At 45.3% G+C, this 22,227-nt stretch overlaps 1 protein-coding gene across 1 annotated transcript in view; it reads right to left on the reverse strand.

Annotated features, from left to right (window-relative positions):
• Positions 1–4,040: 4,040 nt before the first annotated feature.
• LOC109877481 (DNA-directed RNA polymerase III subunit RPC1) overlaps positions 4,041–22,227 on the reverse strand; it is a 71,502-nt gene continuing 53,315 nt past the window's right edge. The window contains exons 24-32 of the mRNA XM_031836851.1: positions 21,419–21,501; positions 20,044–20,214; positions 18,771–18,864; positions 15,090–15,182; positions 11,826–11,990; positions 10,099–10,263; positions 9,562–9,693; positions 6,957–7,089; positions 4,041–6,464 (exon numbers count right to left, since the gene is read on the reverse strand). Of these exons, the coding sequence (XP_031692711.1) occupies positions 6,316–6,464; positions 6,957–7,089; positions 9,562–9,693; positions 10,099–10,263; positions 11,826–11,990; positions 15,090–15,182; positions 18,771–18,864; positions 20,044–20,214; positions 21,419–21,501 (1,185 nt within the window). The 3' untranslated portion in view covers positions 4,041–6,315. The remainder of the gene's footprint in view (positions 6,465–6,956; positions 7,090–9,561; positions 9,694–10,098; positions 10,264–11,825; positions 11,991–15,089; positions 15,183–18,770; positions 18,865–20,043; positions 20,215–21,418; positions 21,502–22,227) is intronic.

Genomic DNA, 22,227 nt, shown 5'->3' on the forward strand with positions numbered 1-22,227 from the left:
TCGTATTTTTGCTTTGTCGTTATGGAGTACTGTGTGTAGATTGATGAGGGCGGGGAATATTTGATCCATTCCAGAATAAGGCCGTAATGTAACAAGATGTGGAAAAAGTCAAGGGGTCTGAATACTTTCGAAGGCACTGGACATATGCCAACTTCCGAATAACTATTCCGCAGCCTTCCGTACCCTACAATCATCAGACTAAAACAGCCTGGTCAAACCAGCCACTACCCTGCCCAGCATGGGTGACAGTGCCTTCTCACATGTGGCCCCCTCAGCTCTGCAACACTCTACCTGTACTTGTCCAGGAGGCAGCTTTAATCTCCCTCAATTTAAAACACCTATTCAAGCTTTTAATGTTTAATGGCTTAATCTGCTTAGAGTCCATCTTCGACATTAGCAGGTAATGTGTTGACGTATTGTGATCGTTTTTTGTTGTTGTTGTTGTTTTCTAACTTTATGCGCATTGAGTGCTGCATGGAGCGTGGGAAATGTGCTATGCAAATGATATATGTATTAATTAGTATTGTTATTGACAGGAAGAGAGCACCACAGCAGGCAGCTAGCAGGCAGCTGTCGTTTAGGAGACGGTAGACCCAAAGTCCTGGTGGCAAAACCTCCTACTGCTCAACTGTACATACGGTAGATACTGTACATACGGTAGATACTGTACATACGATAGATACGGTACATATGGTAGATACGGTAGGTACGGTACATATGGTAGATACGGTAGATACAGTAGATACGGTACATACGGTAGATACGGTAGTGAGAGCTAGTCCATTAACGAACACAATCACTTATAAAAAGCACATTTTGTACTTTCACCAAACTACTGTCTTGTAAATGAAGGTAACCACTGCAGGCATCTCAGAGAAGAACCGATTGTGAAGACATGTTTTGAATATGAAATAAAACAGGGTCACCTCAGAAAGATTTTAAATAGAAAGGACACCAGGTTCATTGATTCAGTGTTACCTGATTCAGCATGCTGAGAAAGCCAGGTTCATTGATTCAGTATTACCTGATTCAGCATGCTGAGAAAGCCAGGTTTATTGATTCACTATTACCTGATTCGGCATGCTGAGAAAGCCAGGTTTATTGATTCACTATTACCTGATTCGGCATGCTGAGAAAGCCAGGTTTATCGATTCACTATTACCTGATTCGGCATGCTGAGAAAGCCAGGATCATTGATTCAGTATTACCTGATTCGGCATGCTGAGAAAGCCAGGTTCATTGATTCACTATTACCTGATTCGGCATGCTGAGAAAGCCAGGTTCATTGATTCACTATTACCTGATTCAGCATGCTGAGAAAGCCAGGCTCATTGATTCACTACAGATAATTCCACAACAGACAATACAATAGACCCAATAGAGGTATTGGAGTTGGAATACTCAGTAGCATGCAAATCACTACTGTCTGGAGATGGAGGTATCTAATTATATAGAGGCTAATTACCAATCAATAAATGAATCAAGACCATTTTATTTAACTGAAAGAGCTCAACGTTATTAACCTGGTCCCAGATCTATTTGTGCTCTATGCAACCTCATGTTCAAGCCAAACAATGAGTGACAAGTAGGTTGACACAACCCAAACAGACCAACACTCAACCTTTAATAATTTAACTAATTGTACAAACATGTTTCTATAGGATTTTGTTCGAGGTCAATACTTTTCAGCACAAGCTTCTGTACATCTGCTATCAACACTATATGTCATTACTGGACCATAAGGTAAATATTGAACTTTAGAGTTTTGTGTCATGAATTACAATGATTGCATTGTTTTCTCTTTGTGGTTTTAGGCTGGGTAAGCACTCTGTGGCAACTGCTGATGGAAAAAGGGCTCATCGTGTGTCTGTTGTTGTTACGTGTAAAAGCAAGATTATGTTGACGTTTAAAATTTGGATTAAAAAAAATAAGAACGTGGTTTGTTTTTTCTTCATTTGTGTGTAATTACTTCCTTTCATGGATCCACATACAGCTTTTCAGTTGACATCACAATGGCGATAAATAATAAATGACATCACAATGGCGATAAATAATAAATGACATCACAATGGCGAGAAAACATCAAAACAGTGACTGCATGCCAAATGGGAACCCTGCACAAGCACTACTTTAGACCAGAGCCCCGTGGGCTATTGACTTCACTAGTCCTACTAATTACTGGCTTAGAAGCCTACCTGCTGTTGAAGCCATTAGGTTCTCTGTGTGTGTGAGGGTACTCCCATCCCAGTGGATTAAAAATGCTCTTATCTGCAAGAGAGGCACTGTCAGTTCTCCAATTTCCATATTGGTTTGGTGGAACTCCAAGTCACTGTGACATTTGGGCAGTCATGTCATATCATCTCTGTTAAAGAGATTGAACAGGATCTTTCAGCATTTCCAAATTCTTAACATATACGAATTGCATGATTTATTAATAGATGTAAAGTCCCCTGTTTAGGGGACCTGTGTGGTTCTGGTAACTGGTAACCAGTGTGGTTCTGGTAACTGGTAACCAGTGTGGTTCTGGTAACTGGTAACCAGTGTGGTTCTGGTAACTGGTAACCAGTGTGGTTCTGGTAACTGGTAACCTGTGTGGTTCTGGTAACTGTTAACCAGTGTGGTTCTGGTAACTGTTAACCAGTGTGGTTCTGGTAACTGTTAACCAGTGTGGGTCTGGTAACTGTTAACCTGTGTGGTTCTGGTAACTGTTAACCTGTGTGGTTCTGGTAACTGTTAACCAGTGTGGTTCTGGTAACTGTTAACCAGTGTGGTTCTGGTAACTGTTAACCAGTGTGGTTCTGGTAACTGTTAACCAGTGTGGGTCTGGTAACTGGTAACCAGTGTGGGTCTGGTAACTGGTAACCAGTGTGGTTCTGGTAACTGTTAACCAGTGTGGGTCTGGTAACTGGTAACCAGTGTGGTTCTGGTAACTGTTCTAACTGATATTTCTGGGTCTAAATTGGTCTGTGGACTCTGTAGATATAAATGTCTTGCATTGAGTGGTAGCCCTGATTCTCACAGACACAGGAGTATGTCTCTTCTGCCTGTGTGAAGCAGGGATGTCCCTCAGAGATCCATTTATAGCCAGTAATCAAAAATAATTGTAAACCAAATACACTTATTTGTCATAGAAGGACTAGATTAATAGGATATGAAAAGGCAAGTTCCTACAAGTTCAGGAAGCCATGATAGAGCTCTGTGAGACATTCACAGTGATGGGGGCAGATGTTTTGATTTAAAAAAACAAATCACATTTTCTCTAACACTAGATATTTGAATATGTATTTTACAGTTATAAGGAGGGTGAAATATTATAGTCAGTCCTTTTATAAATTGATTATACTGTATTAAAAAATATATATAAGTCATTTCAAGCCCGATTCATACAGTTTTGTTGATTCAGAAATACATATTTAATATTGTCATCATATTGTCCTGTGTACTTGTGTCCTCGAAAGTGACTACACCTCTGCAATTTATTAAAACAATTTTTACCTGGAAGGTGAGATTTTAACCTCGGCGTATGCAGGATTACTAGTTATTGTTTATGGCCCTCATGATGAATCCTTACTTCTGGGGATTAGATCGATTACAATGATTTACATTTAAGAGGTTTTAAATTATCACATACAAACCATAAAGACTCATCCATACACAGAGTACAGGGATGTTTTAAACCATAAGGACTCATCCATACACAGAGTACAGGGATGTTTTAAACCATAAGGACTCATCCATACACAGAGTACAGGGATGTTTTAAACCATAAAGACTCATCCATACACAGAGTACAGGGATGTTTTAAACCAGAAAGACTCATCCATACACAGAGTACAGGGATGTTTTAAACCATAAGGACTCATCCATACACAGAGTACAAGGATGTTTTAAACCAGAAAGACTCATCCATACACAGAGTACAGGGATGTTTTAAACCATAAGGACTCATCCATACACAGAGTACAGGGATGTTTTAAACCAGAAAGACTCATCCATACACAGAGTACAGGGATGTTTTAAACCATAAGGACTCATCCATACACAGAGTACAGGGATGTTTTAAACCAGAAAGACTCATCCATACACAGAGTACAGGGATGTTTTAAACCATAAGGACTCATCCATACACAGAGTACAGGGATGTTTTAAACCATAAGGACTCATCCATACACAGAGTACAGGGATGTTTTAAACCATAAGGACTCATCCATACACAGAGTACAGGGATGTTTTAAACCATAAGGACTCATCCATACACAGAGTACAGGGATGTTTTAAACCAGAAAGACTCATCCATACACAGAGTACAGGGATATTTTAAACCATAAGGACTCATCCATACACAGAGTACAGGGATGTTTTAAACCATAAGGACTCATCCATACACAGAGTACAGGGATGTTTTAAACCATAAGGACTCATCCATACCTACAATAGAGGGATGTTTTAAACACTGAGAAACCCCCCCAAGCCAAGCAGTAAACACAAAAAGCCAATTTGATTGAGGTTTTAGAGAACAGTCACCATATAGTAAACCTCACCTTAAGAAGCAACAGGAGAGAAGCCTGGGCATCCAAGGCTATCAACATAGTATACACAGGGTTCATAGTAACCAGGCTCCAGATGGCTCCGTGCTTCAGCCAAGTCCTCTCAAGGTCGTTCAAATCAGTGTCACACCAAACATGAATGGCATAACAAAGCTGTGTGTCAATGACAGTCAGAAGAGTTGGCTCAAGCACATACCTTACAGACCTGGGAACAGGCTCCTTTCAGCCAGTGAACCACATACCCTACAGACCTGGGAACAGGCTCCTTTCAGCCAGTGAACCACATACCCTACAGACCTGGGAACAGGCTCCTTTCAGCCAGTGAACCACATACCCTACAGACCTGGGAACAGGCTCCTTTCAGCCAGTGAACCACATACCCTACAGACCTGGGAACAGGCTCCTTTCAGCCAGTGAACCACATACCTTACAGACCTGGGAACAGGCTCCTTTCAGCCAGTGAACCACATACCTTACAGACCTGGGAACAGGCTCCTTTCAGCCAGTGAACCACATACCCTACAGACCTGGGAACAGGCTCCTTTCAGCCAGTGAACCACATACCTTACAGACCTGGGAACAGGCTCCTTTCAGCCAGTGAACCACATACCTTACAGACCTGGGAACAGGCTCCTTTCAGCCAGTGAACCACATACCCTACAGACCTGGGAACAGGCTCCTTTCAGCCAGTGAACCACATACCCTACAGACCTGGGAACAGGCTCCTTTCAGCCAGTGAACCACATCAAACCATATGATCTAATCAAATCAGTGACTTCAACGCGTCACTCTTTCCAGCGTCACTTTATTGTCAGTTCAGAAAGGGGAAGCGTGGGGAAAACAGACGAGGAACATAATAAAGAGAGTTAACACATGAGGCCACGACTAAACAAATAAAAAACAGGGGAACGTCCGTGTTCCATTGTGGAAGAGCTGGAGACGTTTTGACAGGCACTTCTCTCTCACCTGTAGTCCTGTGAATTAGAAGCAGTGGTATAAAATAACACAATAAACAGAAAGCCAAAAGGAAGAGGTTGTTGTATGAAGCTTCACGGAGAGAAAACAAAAAGCTTCATTTTAAAAAGGCCCCATGCTCCTTTGCTCCATCACACACACACACACACACACACACACACACACCCCAACGCCACACACACACACTCACACCCTAACCCCCCCCCCCCACACACACACACACACACCACCCCAACGCCACACACACACACCCTAACCCCCCCCCACACACACACTCACACACAACCCCAACGCCACACACACACCACCCCAACGCCACACACACACCACCCTAACCCCAACGCCACACACACACCACCCTAACACACACACACACACACACACTCATTGATAGCAAAATAAGCATATACAATGAGAGTGCCTTGATCAGATCAGTACAGTAAGGGTTGTGGGGTTGGTTCCCACAATGGCCACATATACTGCAGATGTGCCACTATGTAACTGTAGGTGCCAATGGATTAAAGCATCTACTAAATGACCATATTATTTTACATTATTAGATGTTGGGTGTGGGACAGACACGAGCCCAGGGTTCTACTGGGACGGACACGAGCCCAGGGTTCTACTGGGACAGACACGAGCCCAGGGTTCTACTGGGACAGACGCGAGCCCAGGGTTCTACTGGGACAGACGCGAGCCCAGGGTTCTACTGGGACAGACGCGAGCCCAGGGTTCTACTGGGACAGACGCGAGCCCAGGGTTCTACTGGGACAGACGCGAGCCCAGGGTTCTACTATGTAACCAAGGGGATGTGGAAGTCGGGACTGTCGAAGAGCAGGGGTCTCCTGGGTGGCGTGGGGTCCTTATCAGCCTTGTGTAAGAGCTTGAACAGTCCTGTACCAATGTTCATGGGGATTCCCATGATGATGCATTCAGATACACCTGGAACCAGAGGAGACAGAGAGATTCAGATACACCTGGAACCAGAGGAGACAGAGAGATTCAGATACACCCGGAACCAGAGGAGACAGAGAGATTCAGATACACCTGGAACCAGAGGAGACAGAGAGATTCAGATACACCTGGAACCAGAGGAGACAGAGAGATTCAGATACACCTGGAACCAGAGGAGACAGAGAGATTCAGATACACCCGGAACCAGAGGAGACAGAGAGACTGCGCTCAATCAGCTGTGTCTGGGATTTCTTTCTCAATGGCTGGAAATCCGACCGCTCTTCCGTCTCCTCCCCATTTCAATTAGTGAAAACACTTGACAGGTGGCTAATTAGTTATTTCAGATCAGTGCAATGAATGAGAGAAGTTGTGGAAAGGAGAGATATTTTTTTTAAGACAACAAAAAGCCAGTTTATTCTTTGTTATCGAATAGCTGTATTTCTGTGACTCTGCTACAGTAAGAGGAAGCCTGAAACTCACCACAGACCGAGTCCTTCTGACCAAAGTACGCAGCGTCAAAGAGATGGTCGGCAGTTTTCTCGAAGGACGCCAGCATCAACACGCTCTCCTTCATCTTAGCCAGGCCAAACCGGGTGATACCCAGAATCTCACCCTATGGATGGAAAATACATTATCCTTATTGCATAACCCTATATATTATCATATTACATTATCCTATTGCATAACCTTATATACTATCATATTACATTATTCTACCACATTACATTATCCTGTTTCATATCACTATTACATTATCCTTATTGCATAACCTTATATATTATCATATTACATTATTCTACCACATTATCATATTACATGATCCTTATTGCATAACCCTATATGTTATCATATTACACTATCCTATTGCATAACCTTATATATTATCATATTACATTATCCTATTCCATAACCCCATTACATTATCTTATTTCATTACCATATTATATGAGTACATTATCCTATTCCACAACCCTATTATATTATTACATTATCATATTGCATAACCCTATTACATGATCTAATTACATTATCATATTGCATAACCCTATTACTTAAAACCCATTACATACGTTATTATACATATTGTATCCTATCATATACAGAGACGTTGTTTTTATTAAACTAAATATTTTTCTTGAGCAATTGTATTAGTTAAAAATATATACTGAACAAAAATATAAACGCAACATGTAAAGTGTTGTTCCCGTGTGTCACAAACTGAAATAAAAGATCCCAGCAATGTTTCATAAGCACAAAATGCGCATTTCTCTCAAATTTTGTGCACAAATGTGTTTATATCCCTGTTAGTGAGCATTTCTCCTTTGCCAAAATAATCCATCCACCTGACAGGTGTGGCACATTAAGAAGCTGATTAAACAGCATGATCATTACACACAGGTGCACCTTGTGCTGGGGACAATAAAAGGCCACTCAATTGTGCAGTTTTGTTACACAACACAATGCCACAGATGTTTCAAGTTTTGAGGGAGCATGCGATTGGCATGCAGACTGCAGGAATGTCCTCCAGAGCTGTTGCTAGAGAATTTAATGTTCAGTTACTTTAACTCTGTGAAGCATTTATTTGGGCTGCAATTTCTGAGGCTGGTAACTAATGAACTTATCCTCTGCAGCAGACGTGACTCTGGGTCTTCCGTTCTTGTGGCAGTCCTCGTGAGAGACAGTTTCATCATAGCACTTGATGGTTTCCACGGCTGCACTTGAAGAAACTTTAAAAGTTCTCGAAATTCTCCAGATTGAATGACCGGTCTTAATGTGCTTATTTGAGCTGTTCTTGACATTATATGGACTTGGTATTTGACCAAATAGGGCTATCTTCTGTATGCCACCCCTATCTTGTCACAACACAACTGATTGGCACAAACGCATCCAGAAGGAAAGAAATTCCACAAATTAACTTTTAACAAGGCACACCTGTTAATTGAAATGCATTCCAGGTGACTACCTCATGAAGCTGGTTAAGAGAATGACAAGAATGTGCAAAGCTGTCATCAAGGCAGAGGTTGGCTACTTTGAAGAATCTCAAATATAAAAAAATTTGAGGAACAGTTTTTTGGTTACTTCATGATTCCATATGTGTTATTTCATAGTTTTGATGTCTTCACTATTATTCTACAATGTAGAACATAGTACAAATAAGAATCCTTCAATGAGTAGGTATCCAAACGTATGTATTATTATATTTTTGTGTGTTTTTAATATATATATTTTTACACCCCTTTTTCTGACCAATTTTGTGATATCCAATTGGTAGCTACAGTCTTGTACCATCGCTGAGGCACTGCTTCTTGACACAATGCCAGCTTGACCCGGAAGCCAGCTGCGCCAATGTGTCGGAGGAAACACCGTAAACCTGGCCACTGTGTCAGCGTGCACTGCGCCCGGCTCGCCACAGGAGTCGCTAGAGGGCGATGGGACCAGGACATCCCTGCCGGCCAAACCCTCCCTTAACCCGGACGACGCTGGGCCAAACCCTCCCCTAACCCGGACGACGCTGGGCCAAACCCTCCCCTAACTCGGACGACGCTGGGCCAAACCCTCCCCTAACCCGGACGACGCTGGGCCAAACCCTCCCCTAACCCGGACGACGCTGGGCCAAACCCTCCCCTAACCCGGACGATGCTGGGCCAATTGTGCGCCGCCTCATGGATCTCCCAGTCACGGCCGGCTCTGACACAGCCTGGAGTCTAACCAGGATCTGTAATGACACAGCTAGCACTGCGATGCAGTGTCTTAGACCGCTGCACCACTCGGGAGGCAGGTGTCCAAACTGACTGGTACTGTATTTCAATGGAAAACACATTAGCGGAGAGTAGGCCTGCACAGGTTAGCAAAATTCTGGGAACTTTCAATAAATTCCCAGTTTTTCCCAGAAATCCTGGTTGCATGATTTATTACGGGAATCCTCTAACCAGGATTTCGGGAAAACCAGGGAATTTATTAAAAGTTCGAGGAATTTTGCATCTCTGCTGCAAACAGAGGACTTCATCTGTCGTCACAAATCAAATCACAAAAAAAAACCTCATTATTCGTCTTTGAATAAAACATTCTCCATCTTTTCACCGACCTTATAGGACATGAGGTCAGCCAGGAGCATGACGTGTCGCCTGTCGATGCTCATGCCGTGGTTCACCATGGTGTACTGGATCTCATTGATGATGGTGGACCTAGCAGCCTCGATACCAATCGTCTTCTCAACCTGGGAAACAGAGAGACAATCAGTCGATTCTGTTTAAAGGAGACTAGAATTCCAAACTGATGTTTGTATGATTAATTAAATGGGAGGATAGGAGGTGCAGCAGGGAGACAGAGCAGACGGAACAGAAATGCTTAAGGCTCATGCTGGGATCAAACTAGGATCCCCGCCGCGGGGAAAGTAGATCGTTCTGGAGGAGAGAACAGTCAGTTGGTTCTCGGCACATACGCATTGGGGAATTCAATCAATTAATTTATTTAACAAAGCCCTTCTTTTACAACAACAGCTGTCATAGAGAGAATTGGTTCAGGCCAATCAATGAGATGATCATTTGAAATTCGACCAATATATGTGCCGATAATATGTTGCCGTTTGTTTTTGGAGGAGGGGCTTCTACAGTCTAGTTACCTCATAGGTGTTGTTTGAGGTGGTCCTGTTGCCGTTGACACCGTGGGTTGCCATGACACTGCGTAGGTTGTCTCCCTCAACCAGCAGCTTGTACTTGTTCTTGCCGGTCTGCTCGTCGATGTGAATGACAGCTCTGGAGACCTCAGGGATACCCTGTACCACCACCTAGTAACACCACAGAGACAAAGAGGAGAGAGAGGGAGGAAAGGAGAGAGGGAGGAGAGAGAGGGGACAGAGAGAGGGAGGAGAGAGGGGACAGAGAGAGGGAGGAGAGAGAGGGGGCAGAGAGAGGGAGGAGAGAGAGGGGGCAGAGAGAGGGAGGAGAGAGAGGGGGCAGAGAGAGGGAGGAGAGAGAGGGGGCAGAGAGAGGGAGGAGAGAGAGGGGGCAGAGAGAGGGAGGAGAGCGAGGGGGTAGAGAGAGGGAGGAGAGCGAGGGGGCAGAGAGAGGGAGGAGAGCGAGGGGGCAGAGAGAGGGAGGAGAGAGAGAGGAGAGAGAGGGGGCAGAGAGAGGGAGGAGAGAGAGAGGAGAGAGAGGGGGCAGAGAGAGGGAGGAGAGCGAGGGGGCAGAGAGAGGGAGGAGAGAGGGGGCAGAGAGAGGGAGGAGAGAGGGGGCAGAGAGAGGGAGGAGAGAGAGGGAGGAAAGGAGAGATGAGAGAGAGGGAGGAGAGAGAGGGGACAGAGAGAGGGAGGAAAGGAGAGATGAGCGAGAGAGAGGAGAGTGAGGGGACAGAGAGAGGTAGGAGAGAGAGGAGAGGAGAGATGAGAGAGGGGAGATGAGAGAGGGGGAGGAGACAGAGAGAGGGAGGAGAGAGAGGAGACAGAGAGAGGGAGGAAAGGAGAGATGAGAGAGGAGACAGAGAGAGGGAGGAGAGAGGGGACAGAGAGAGGGAGGAGAGAGGGGACAGAGAGAGGGAGGAGAGAGGGGACAGAGAGAGGGAGGAAAGAGAGGGGACAGAGAGAGGGAGGAGAGAGGGGACAGAGAGAGGGAGGAGAGAGGGGACAGAGAGAGGGAGGAGAGAGGGGACAGAGAGAGGGAGGAAAGAGAGGGGACAGAGAGAGGGGACAGAGAGAGGGAGGAAAGAGAGGGGACAGAGAGAGGGAGGAAAGAGAGGGGACAGAGAGAGGGAGGAGAGAGGGGACAGAGAGGGAGGAGAGAGGGGACAGAGAGAGGGAGGAAAGGAGAGATGAGAGAGAGGGAGGAGAGAGGGAGGAGAGAGAGAAAGGGAGGAAAGAGAGAGAGGGAGGAGAGAGAGAAAGGGAGGAAAGAGAGGGGACAGAGAGAGGGAGGAAAGGAGAGATGAGAGAGAGGGAGGAAAGGAGAGATGAGAGAGAGAGGGAGGAGACAGAGAGAGGGAGGAGAGAGAGGGGACAGAGAGAGGGAGGAAAGGAGAGATTAGAGAGAGGGAGGAAAGGAGAGATTAGAGAGTGGGAGGAGACCGAGAGGGAGGAGAGAGAGGGGACACACTATAATGAACTGTACAGAGGCTTGGCAGCATTACTACCTGGTGAATTCTATACATTTCTAATCATAAAGCCCCTTGTTGATACAATTCACTAATTCACTAAAATAATCCATGGCGAGACCTGCCTGAAGACTGACACAAGTTTTTAGTTCAACACTTTAGAGCCCCAGTCAAAAGTGGTTCACTATATATAGGGAATACGGGGCCCTGGTCAAAAGCAGTGGGCTGAATAGGGTGCCATTTGGGACACAGCGTTACTCTTACCTTGGGCAGGTTATCCTTTAGAGACTGGAGGACGTAGTACATGGAGCTCTTGCTGTTTTCCCTGGGAGATACACAGACCACTGCCTCCCCGTGTACAGCTATGTCTCCAGGCTTCACTCTCAGCTTAGACATGCAGATAGAGTAGCGGACTGTCTCTGCATTCACCTGGGGAGAGACACAGACAGAAACAGATAAGAGTCAGAGAACGAGAGAGCGAGAGAGAGCAGAGAACGAGAGAACGAGAGAGAGCAGAGAACGAGAGAGAGAAAGAGAGCAGAGAACGAGAGAGAGAAAGAGAGCATAGAACGAGAGAGAAAGAGAGCAGAGAACGAGAGAGAAAGAGAGCAGAGAACGAGAGAGAAAGAGAGAGAACGAGCAGAGAACGAGAGAGAGAAAGAGAGCAGAGAACGAGAGAGAGAAAGAGAGCAGAGAACGAGAGAGAGAAAGAGAGCAGAGAACGAGAGAGAGAAAGAGAGCAGAGAACGAGAGAACGAGAGAGAGAAAGAACGAGAGAACGAGAGAGAGAAAGAACGAGAGAACGAGAGAGAGAAAGAACGAGAGAACGAGAGAGAGAAAGAGAGCAGAGAGCGAGAGAGAGAAAGAGAGCAGAGAGCGAGAGAGAAAAAGAGAGCAGAGAACGAGAGAGCGAGAGAGAAAGAGAGCAGAGAACGAGAGAGCGAGAGAGAGAAAGAGAGCAGAGAACGAGAGCGAGAGAGAAAGAGAGCAGAGAACGAGAGAGCGAGAGAGAAAGAGAGCAGAGAACGAGAGCGAGAGAGAAAGAGAGCAGAAAACGAGAGAGCGAGAGAGAAAGAGAGCAGAAAACGAGAGAGCGAGAGAGAGAAAGAGAGCAGAAAACGAGAGAGCGAGAGAGAGAAAGAGAGCAGAGAACGAGAGAGCGAGAGAGCAGAGAAAGAGAGAACGAGAAAGAGAGCAGAGAACGAGAGGAGAGAGAGAGAGAGATAGAGAGAGAGACATGCACACACAGTTGAACAGTCAAACATCTCAGGCTTCTCTACAGTGAGTTGGGTTGGATGGAACTACGGGCCGACCTGCCTGATTACTAGTTTAGTCAGGCAGGCCACGCTACAGTATAAAACAACCCTTTCACTTAAAACCCATCGTTTAAAGAACAATCCAACGCACAATTAGTGTAGCGTGAAGAATAGCTCTGCTCTCTGTGGAGCTGCATCCTACTCTTGTCAAACTGACAAAGAAACAACTGTCTGACTTCCTGTCTAAACTGACAAAGAAACAACTGTCTGACTTCCTGTCTAAACTGACAAAGAAACAACTGCCTGACTTCCTGTCTAAACTGACAAAGAAACAACTGCCTGACTTCCTGTCTAAACTGACAAAGAAACAACTGTCTGACTTCCTGTCTAAACTGACAAAGAAACAACTGTCTGACTTCCTGTCTAAACTGACAAAGTCAGACCTGGGATGAAACAGACTAAGAAACCTGATCCTGTAAAATGTCACCTGATAAAGATCAAAGGTGGATGTCCTGAAACCAAAACAGGTTATTTCCTTTCATCCCTCCCAGTAGTTCACACCCACACACATATAATTGATAGAACAGCATATAGAAATATAATGAATAGAGTCACTAGAATGAATAGAATAATCACATAGAATTACAATGAATATACACTACATGACCAAAAGTATGTGGACTGCTCGTCCAAAATCTAATTTAAAAAAGATAATGGGCATTAATATGGAGTTGTTCCCCCCTTTGCTGCTATAACAGCCTCCACTCTTCTGGGAAGGCTTTCCACTAGATGTTGGAATATTGCTGCAGGGACTTACTTCCATTCAGCCACAAGAGTATCAGTGAGGTCAGGCACTGATGTTGGGCGATTAGGTCTGGTTCGCAGTCAGTGTTTCAATTCATCCCAAAGGTGTTTGATGGGGTTGAGGCCTCTGTGCAGGCCGGCCAGTCAAGTTCATCGACACCGACCTCGACAAACCATTTCTGTATGGACCTCTCTTTGTGCACAGGGGTATTGTCATACTGAATCAGGAAGGGCCTTCCCCAAACTGTTGCCACAAAGTTGGAAGCATAGAATCGTCTAGAAAGTCATTGTATGCTGTACTGTTAAAATTACCCTTCACTGGAACTAAGGGGTCCGAACCATGAAAAACAGCCCCAGACCATTATTCCTACTCCACCAAACTTTACAGTTGGCACTATGCATTCGGGCAGGTAGCGTTCTCCCGGGCATCTGCCAAACCCAGATTCGTCCGCCGGACTGCCAGATGGTGAAGCAAGATTCATCCCTCCAGAGAACGCGTTTACACTGCTACAAATTCCAATGGCGGCAAGCTTGACACCCCTCCAGCCGACATTGCGCATGGTGATATTAGGTTTGTGTGCGGCTGCCCTTGCCATGGAAACCCATTTCATGAAGCTCCGGTTGAACAGTTATTGTGCTGACGTTGCCTCGGTTGTAACAATGAGTGTTACAACCGAGGACAGCCACGTCGCGGCTGAGCAGTTGTTGCTCCTAGACGTTTCCACTTCACAATAACAGCACTTAAAGTTGACAGGGCAGCTCTAGCAGGGCAGAAATATGACAAACTGACTTGTTGGAAAGGTAGAACCCTATGACAGTGGCACGTTGAAAGTCACTGAGCTCTTCAGTAAGGCCATTCTACTGCCAAAGTTTGTCTATGGAGATTATATGTGCTCAATTTTATACACCTGTTAGCAACAGGTGTGGCTGAAATAGCCGAATCCAATCATTTGAAGGGGTGTCCACATACTTTAGTTATATGGTGTAGTCAATAGAATGAATAGAATAGTCGTATAGAATTAGAATAGGAAAGTCATATAGAAATAGAATGAATAGAAGTCATATAGAATGAATATAATAGTCATATAGAATTAGAATAGGAAAGTCATATAGAAATAGAATGAATAGAAGTCATATAGAATGAATAGAATAGTCGTATAGAATTAGAATAGGAAAGTCATATAGAAATAGAATGAATAGAAGTCATATAGAATGAATAGAATAGTCGTATAGAATTAGAATAGGAAAGTCATATAGAAATAGAATGAATAGAAGTCATATAGAATGAATAGAATAGTCATAAAGAACAAAAAAGAAAAGAAAAGTCAACAGAATAGTTACATGGAAATAGAATGAATAAAAATAGTGATGGAAAAATAAGGAATAGAATATCATAGAATAATATAGCAATAGAATGAATAGAACAGGTCATAGAATGACTAGAATAAGTGCATTTCTATGTTGGTACCTCTAGTCGTAGCAGTCTGATCCTCTCCAGTGACAGCTTGACCAGAATGAAACAGTCGTCTGGCAGAAACACCTCTTCAATGTACTCTGAAATCTGTCAGGGAAAGAGTCTGATAGGTAAATTCAATCGTTTACAAGTCAAATGGCAAACATTGATTGTCTGTTGCCATGGCAGAACGGCAGTTATTTTATTTTCAAGTACACAGTAAGTATACAGTAAACAGTGTGTTTGCAGCAGCCAGTATTTCAAATCGAGTGTTATGTGTTGTGCATTGTGTGTTTGAAATGACAGGGTTGTTTTTGGTAACATCTCTGCTAGATTATTATATAGTCCAAATGCCATCCTAATAGTTACATTAAACTTTGAAAAGGCAGGGGAAATAAGAGTATTATTTGTAACTATAAAAAGCAATCAAAGTTTCAAGACTAATCCTTGAATGGTGAATAATGAACAGACATCCTGTGAGGTGAGAGATAGTGCTCAGTATTCGAGTCAGCTAGCGGAGCTCAGTCTAAAGGCCAGCTAGCGGAGCTCAGGCTAAAGGCCAGCTAGCGGAGCTCAGGCTAAAGGCCAGCTAGCGGAGCTCAGGCTAAAGGCCAGCTAGCAGAGCTCAGGCTAAAGGCCAGCTAGCGGAGCTCAGGCTAAAGGCCAGCTAGCGGAGCTCAGACTAAAGGCCAGCTAGCGGAGCTCAGGCTAAAGGCCAGCTAGCAGCTAGCGGAGCTCAGGCTAAAGGCCAGCCAGCGGAGCTCAGGCTAAAGGCCAGCTAGCGGAGCTCAGGCTAAAGGCCAGCTAGCGGAGCTCAGGCTAAAGGCCAGCTAGCAGAGCTCAGGCTAAAGGCCAGCTAGCAGAGCTCAGGCTAAAGGCCAGCTAGCGGAGCTCAGGCTAAAGGCCAGCTAGCGGAGCTCAGGCTAAAGGCCACCTAGCGGAGCTCAGGCTAAAGGCCAGCTAGCGGAGCTCAGGCTAAAGGCCAGCTAGCGGAGCTCAGGCTAAAGGCCAGCTAGCAGAGCTCAGGCTAAAGGCCAGCTAGCGGAGCTCAGGCTAAAGGCCAGCTAGCGGAGCTCAGACTAAAGGCCAGCTAGCGGAGCTCAGGCTAAAGGCCAGCTAGCAGCTAGCGGAGCTCAGGCTAAAGGCCAGCCAGCGGAGCTCAGGCTAAAGGCCAGCTAGCGGAGCTCAGGCTAAAGGCCAGCTAGCGGAGCTCAGGCTAAAGGCCAGCTAGCAGAGCTCAGGCTAAAGGCCAGCTAGCAGAGCTCAGGCTAAAGGCCAGCTAGCGGAGCTCAGGCTAAAGGCCAGCTAGCGGAGCTCAGGCTAAAGGCCACCTAGCGGAGCTCAGGCTAAAGGCCAGCTAGCGGAGCTCAGGCTGAAGGCCAGCTAGCGGAGCTCAGGCTAAAGACCAGCTAGCGGAGCTCAGGCTAAAGGCCAACTAGCGGAGCTCAGGCTAAAGGCCAACTAGCGGAGCTCAGGCTAAAGGCCAGCTAGCGGAGCTCAGGCTAAAGGCCAACTAGCAGAGCTCAGGCTAAAGACCAGCTAGCGGAGCTCAGGCTGTCAGAAAGTTACACCAAAAACTACAGATGGAAATTCTCATTAGAGCTCAACATCCTCCACTTCTACACTGAAGTGACAGTTGAAACACTGATCAATGCACTTAGTCAGCTAAGTTAGACTTGTTTTCGCCTTGGTTTCTCTGCTACCGCACAGCAAGCGGTACCGGAGCACCTAGTCTAGGTCCAAAAGGCTTCTTAACAGCTTCTACCCCCAAGCCATCAGACTCCTGAACACCTAATCAAATGACTACCCAGACTATTTGCATTGTCCCCCCCCTCCCCCTCCCTGCTGCTACTCTGTCATCATCTATGCATAGTCACTTTAATAACTCTACCTACATGTACATAATTACCCCAACTACCTAGACACCGATGTCCCCCGAACATCGACTCTGTACCGGTACCCCGTTTATACCCCTGCTATTGTTATTTACTGCTGCTCTTTAATGATTTGTTATTCTTATCTCTTACTTTTGTTTTTTGGGGGGTATTTTCTTAAAAAACTGTATTGTTGGTTAAGGGCTTGTAAGTAAGCATTTCACTAAGGACCACACCTGTTGTACTCGGTGCATGTGACTAAATACAATTTGATTTGAATGTGAGAGCCTGTCAGCATTCTATGGAACCATGGTCTGAATTATAGTGATCCATAAGCATTCTTACTTCATTCACATCTATCACTCCAGTATTAATGCTAAGTTGTAATTATTTTCACCTCTATATTTTAATTGTACCTTTATTTAACCAGGTAGGCTAGTTGAGAACACCTTTATTTAACCAGGTAGGCTAGTTGAGAACACCTTTATTTAACCAGGTAGGCTAGTTGAGAACACCTTTATTTAACCAGGTAGGCTAGTTGAGAACACCTTTATTTAACCAGGTAGGCTAGTTGAGAACACCTTTATTTAACCAGGTAGGCCAGTTGAGAACAAGTTCTCATTTACAACTGCGACCTGGTCAAGATAAAGCAAAGCAGTGTGACACGTAAAACAACAGAGTTACACACAAACAAACGAGAAATAGAAAAACATCTATGTACAGTGTTGTGCAAATGTAGAAGAGTAGGGAGGTAAAGGCCATAAATAGGCCATAGAGCGTTGGACTAGTAACCGGAAGGTTGCAAGTTCAAATCCCCGAGCTGACAAGGTACAAATCTGTCGTTCTGCCCCTGAACAGGCAGTTAACCCACTGTTCCTAGGTAGGCCGTCATTGAAAATAAGAATTAGTTCTTAACTGACTTGCCTAGTTAAATAAAGGTGTTCTCAACTAGCCTACCTGGTTAAATAAAGGTGTTCTCAACTAGCCTACCTGGTTAAATAAAGGTGTTCTCAACTAGCCTACCTGGTTAAATAAAGGTGTTCCCAACTAGCCTACCTGGTTAAATAAAGGTGTTCTCAACTAGCCTACCTGGTTAAATAAAGGTGTTCTCAACTAGCCTACCTGGTTAAATAAAGGTGTTCTCAACTAGCCTACCTGGTTAAATAAAGGTGTTCTCAACTAGCCTACCTGGTTAAATAAAGGTGTTCTCAACTAGCCTACCTGGTTAAATAAAGGTGTTCTCAACTAGCCTACCTGGTTAAATAAAGGTGTTCTCAACTAGCCTACCTGGTTAAATAAAGGTGTTCTCAACTAGCCTACCTGGTTAAATAAAGGTGTTCTCAACTAGCCTACCTGGATAAATAAAGGTGTTCTCAACTAGCCTACCTGGTTAAATAAAGGTGTTCTCAACTAGCCTACCTGGTTAAATAAAGGTGTTCTCAACTAGCCTACCTGGTTAAATAAAGGTGTTCTCAACTAGCCTACCTGGTTAAATAAAGGTGTTCTCAACTAGCCTACCTGGTTAAATAAAGGTGTTCTCAACTGGCCTACCTGGTTAAATAAAGGTGTTCTCAACTAGCCTACCTGGTTAAATAAAGGTGAAATTAAAAAAATAATAAAAATGTAGTATTGAAAACTGTAGTGCTGAGCACGATGCCAGAATCACACGTATTCAAAACAGCACCACAGCACAGCAACCTTGCAGGAGCGGGAATCACTCCACCGTGTGACTCGTGATGTTGTGGAGAAAAAGGGGGACATTGACAGTGGTGACACATTGTCCCTGTAGAGTAGCTATAGGACATGCTGAATAGCGAGCTACCTCTCCCAGAAGGGTCTTCTCAATCCTCCCTTTCACCAGACGGCCGAAGTCTGCGTCGTCGTCCACATCCAAGTGAGCGCTGATTATAGGTGTGCTGATGGGAACACAAAAGAAGCCCTTTAATAAAAAGGTTTGTGTCATTCTGAATAGAGTGCCATTTAAAACGGATGGGCTACTGCTCATTGTTTGGCGAGGCAATTGGCTTGAGATTCAGCCTCTTTTATCTCTGTATCTCTCTCCCTCCCCTTGCTCTTCTGCTCCCTCTCTCTGAATCTCTCTCCCTCCCTCCCTCACTCACCTGCTCCCTCTCTCTGTATCGCTCTCCCTCCCTCCCTCCCTCTCTCTTCTGCTCCCCCTCTCTGTATCGCTCTCCCTCCCTCCCTCTCTCTTCTGCTCCCTCTCTCTGTATCGCTCTCCCTCCATCTCTCTTCTGCTCCCTCTCTCTTCTGCTCCCTCTCTCTTCTGCTCCCTCTCTCTTCTGCTCCCTCTCTCTGTATTGTTATCCCTCCCTCGCTCTTCTGCTCTCCCTCTCCCTCCCTCCCTCTGTTCCGAAGGTGTATTCCATCCTTCTCCAGGATTCTCTCCAGGGCCGTGTGATTAGGACACGGAGCAGAATAACTACCGGCTGACGTGGGAACAGTTGGGCACTGTGATTGGAAGAACCTTCTTGGCTGTCTGGTCATGTAGAAGCAGACACCAATCAGAGCTAATGGAACACGGTGCCCGGCGGTCCACTCTGAAGGACCCCGGCTGGGTCCAAACAGCACCCTATTCCCTATACAGGGCTCTGGTCAAAAGTAGTGCACTATATAAGGAATAGGATGCCATTTGGGATTCAACCGTATTCCTGTTCAGTCAGGAAGACAAGGAATTATTTGGACGAAAACTATCTGTTTTTAGGTTTTATGCTTCAGGGTGAAATTGATTGAATCTGAACTTCTCCTAGTAACTTGTAACAATGAGCAAGCCTTCATGATCCTTCTACTATAGTAGTCTGGAGAGAAAAGCGAGAGGATTAACAGAGACTTCTCCAAGTCCAGCTCTGACTCACATCTGATGTTGACTGACCATCCTAAACCAGTTCCACGGCTGATTTTCATTCTTCCTCTCTAATCAAACACTGATTTAGACTTGGGACACCAGGCGGGTACAATTAAGTATAATTTAAAACAGCAAACCAGCAGTACTCTGGACCTCCAGGCTCAGATCTGAATCCTCCGGTCCTAAAGCCATTTGAAAAGGAGCTTGATAAGGGCTTTGACCCCTGACTCACCTGATGTTCTTGGAGGCGTTGATGATCTCCTTGATGCGTGGGACCCCCAGGGTGATGTTCATGGAGGCTACCCCAGCAAAGTGGAAGGTTTTCAGGGTCATCTGGGTGCCAGGCTCCCCAATGCTCTGGGCACACAGGGCTCCTACTGCTGAGCCTGGCTCCATCTGAGCTCTGGGGGAAACAGACATGTAGGATGAATGGGTAAAGTGTTACCTACCGGGGGTTCAAACCTGGGTTGACCCGCTAAGCTAAAGGACTAAGCATTAACTTGGAGAGCTAACAAAATTTTTCCGACAGATAGGATTGAGACATAGGATCAATGGGCATAGTGTGTCCTTCAACACAAGTCTCCCAAGATACTCCTAGGCATTAGCTTGGGGATCGAACACAAGTCTCCCAAGATTCTCCTAGGCATTAGCTTGGGGATCAAACACAAGTCTTCCAAGTCTCAAGCAAGGTTACTTATCACTCCATTAACACAACCACCTGTGAGCAGTGACCACCACAGATACAACCATCTGTGAGCAGTGACCCCCACAGATACAACCATCTGTGAGTAGTGACCCCCACAGATACAACCACCTGTGAGCAGTGACCCCCACAGACACAGACACCTGTGAGCAGTGACCACCACAGACACAGACACCTGTGAGCAGTGACCACCACAGACACAGACATCTGTGTGCAGTGACCACCACAGACACAGCCATCTGTGAGCAGTGACCACCACAGACACAGCCATCTGTGAGCAGTGACCACCACAGACACAGCCATCTGTGAGCAGTGACCACCACAGACACAGCCATCTGTGTGCAGTGACCACCACAGACACAGCCATCTGTGTGCAGTGACCACCACAGACACAGTACCTCATGTACACAGACACAGTACCTCATGTACACAGACACAGTACCTCATGTACACAGACACAGTACCTCATGTACACAGACACAGTACCTCATGTACACAGACACAGTACCTCATGTACACAGACACAGTACCTCATGTACACAGACACAGTACCTCATGTACACAGACACAGTACCTCATGTACACAGACACAGTACCTCATGTACACAGACACAGTACCTCATGTACACAGACACAGTACCTCATGTACACAGACACAGTACCTCATGTACACAGACACAGTACCTCATGTACACAGACACAGTACCTCATGTACACAGACACAGTACCTCATGTACACAGACACAGTACCTCATGTACACAGACACAGTACCTCATGTACACAGACACAGTACCTCATGTACACAGACACAATACCTCATGTACACAGACACAGTACCTCATGTACACAGACACAGTACCTCATGTACACAGACACAGTACATCATGTACACAGACACAGTACCTCATGTACTTGTCCCTGCAGGTCTCCAGAAACTTCTCTAGCTGGCTTGGAGTGATGCGGTCCAACTGATACAGAACTCTGGGCTGAAACAGAGAGAGAGAGACAGAGAGCACAACAGAGAGAGAGAGCGAGAGAGAACGTGAGCAAGAGGATTTACACTGAGATTTAAAGTTATAGGGCAGGTAGCGTTCCTCTGGCATCCGCCAAACCCAGATTAGTCCGTCAGACTGCCAGATAGTGAAGCGTGATTCATCACTCCAGAGAACGCGTTTCCACCGCTCCAGAGTCCAATGGCGGTGAGCTTTACACCACTCGACAGTTGGCATTGCGCATGGTGATCTTAGGCTCGGCCCATGGACACCCATTTCATGAAGCTGCCCCATGAGATACGAATACATATAATACATTTTTAAAAAACTGTTCCACGAAAAACGTGCATATGAAAACCATAACTGGCACGCAGATCGGTGGACATTGTAAGAAGTTTGCATTACACATGAGAAATGTTGCAGACTCCTCGTGTACTGTAACCTATTACCTGCAACATCAGGAGAGTGAAGGCAGAACCTCTAAAAGCCAGGAAGAGCGGGAAGAAGATGGTTGAGGTTAAGGGTTTTTCCTTCTGGTTATCTTGATCTCTGGTTCCCTCGAGGCATTTGTATCTTATTTCATCAAACAGTGTGATTAAAGCATAGGACAAGCTTAATGCACATATAGTTGATTTTATGAAAACACATAGGGTGTGTCTATATATGGAAAAATACACGTTTAAAAAAGTTGACTAATTGATTGGTCGAAAGAAGATGATT

This window comes from Oncorhynchus kisutch, linkage group LG12 (genome assembly GCF_002021735.2).
Source record: "Oncorhynchus kisutch isolate 150728-3 linkage group LG12, Okis_V2, whole genome shotgun sequence".
In the NCBI taxonomy this organism is placed as follows: Eukaryota; Metazoa; Chordata; class Actinopteri; order Salmoniformes; family Salmonidae; genus Oncorhynchus; species Oncorhynchus kisutch.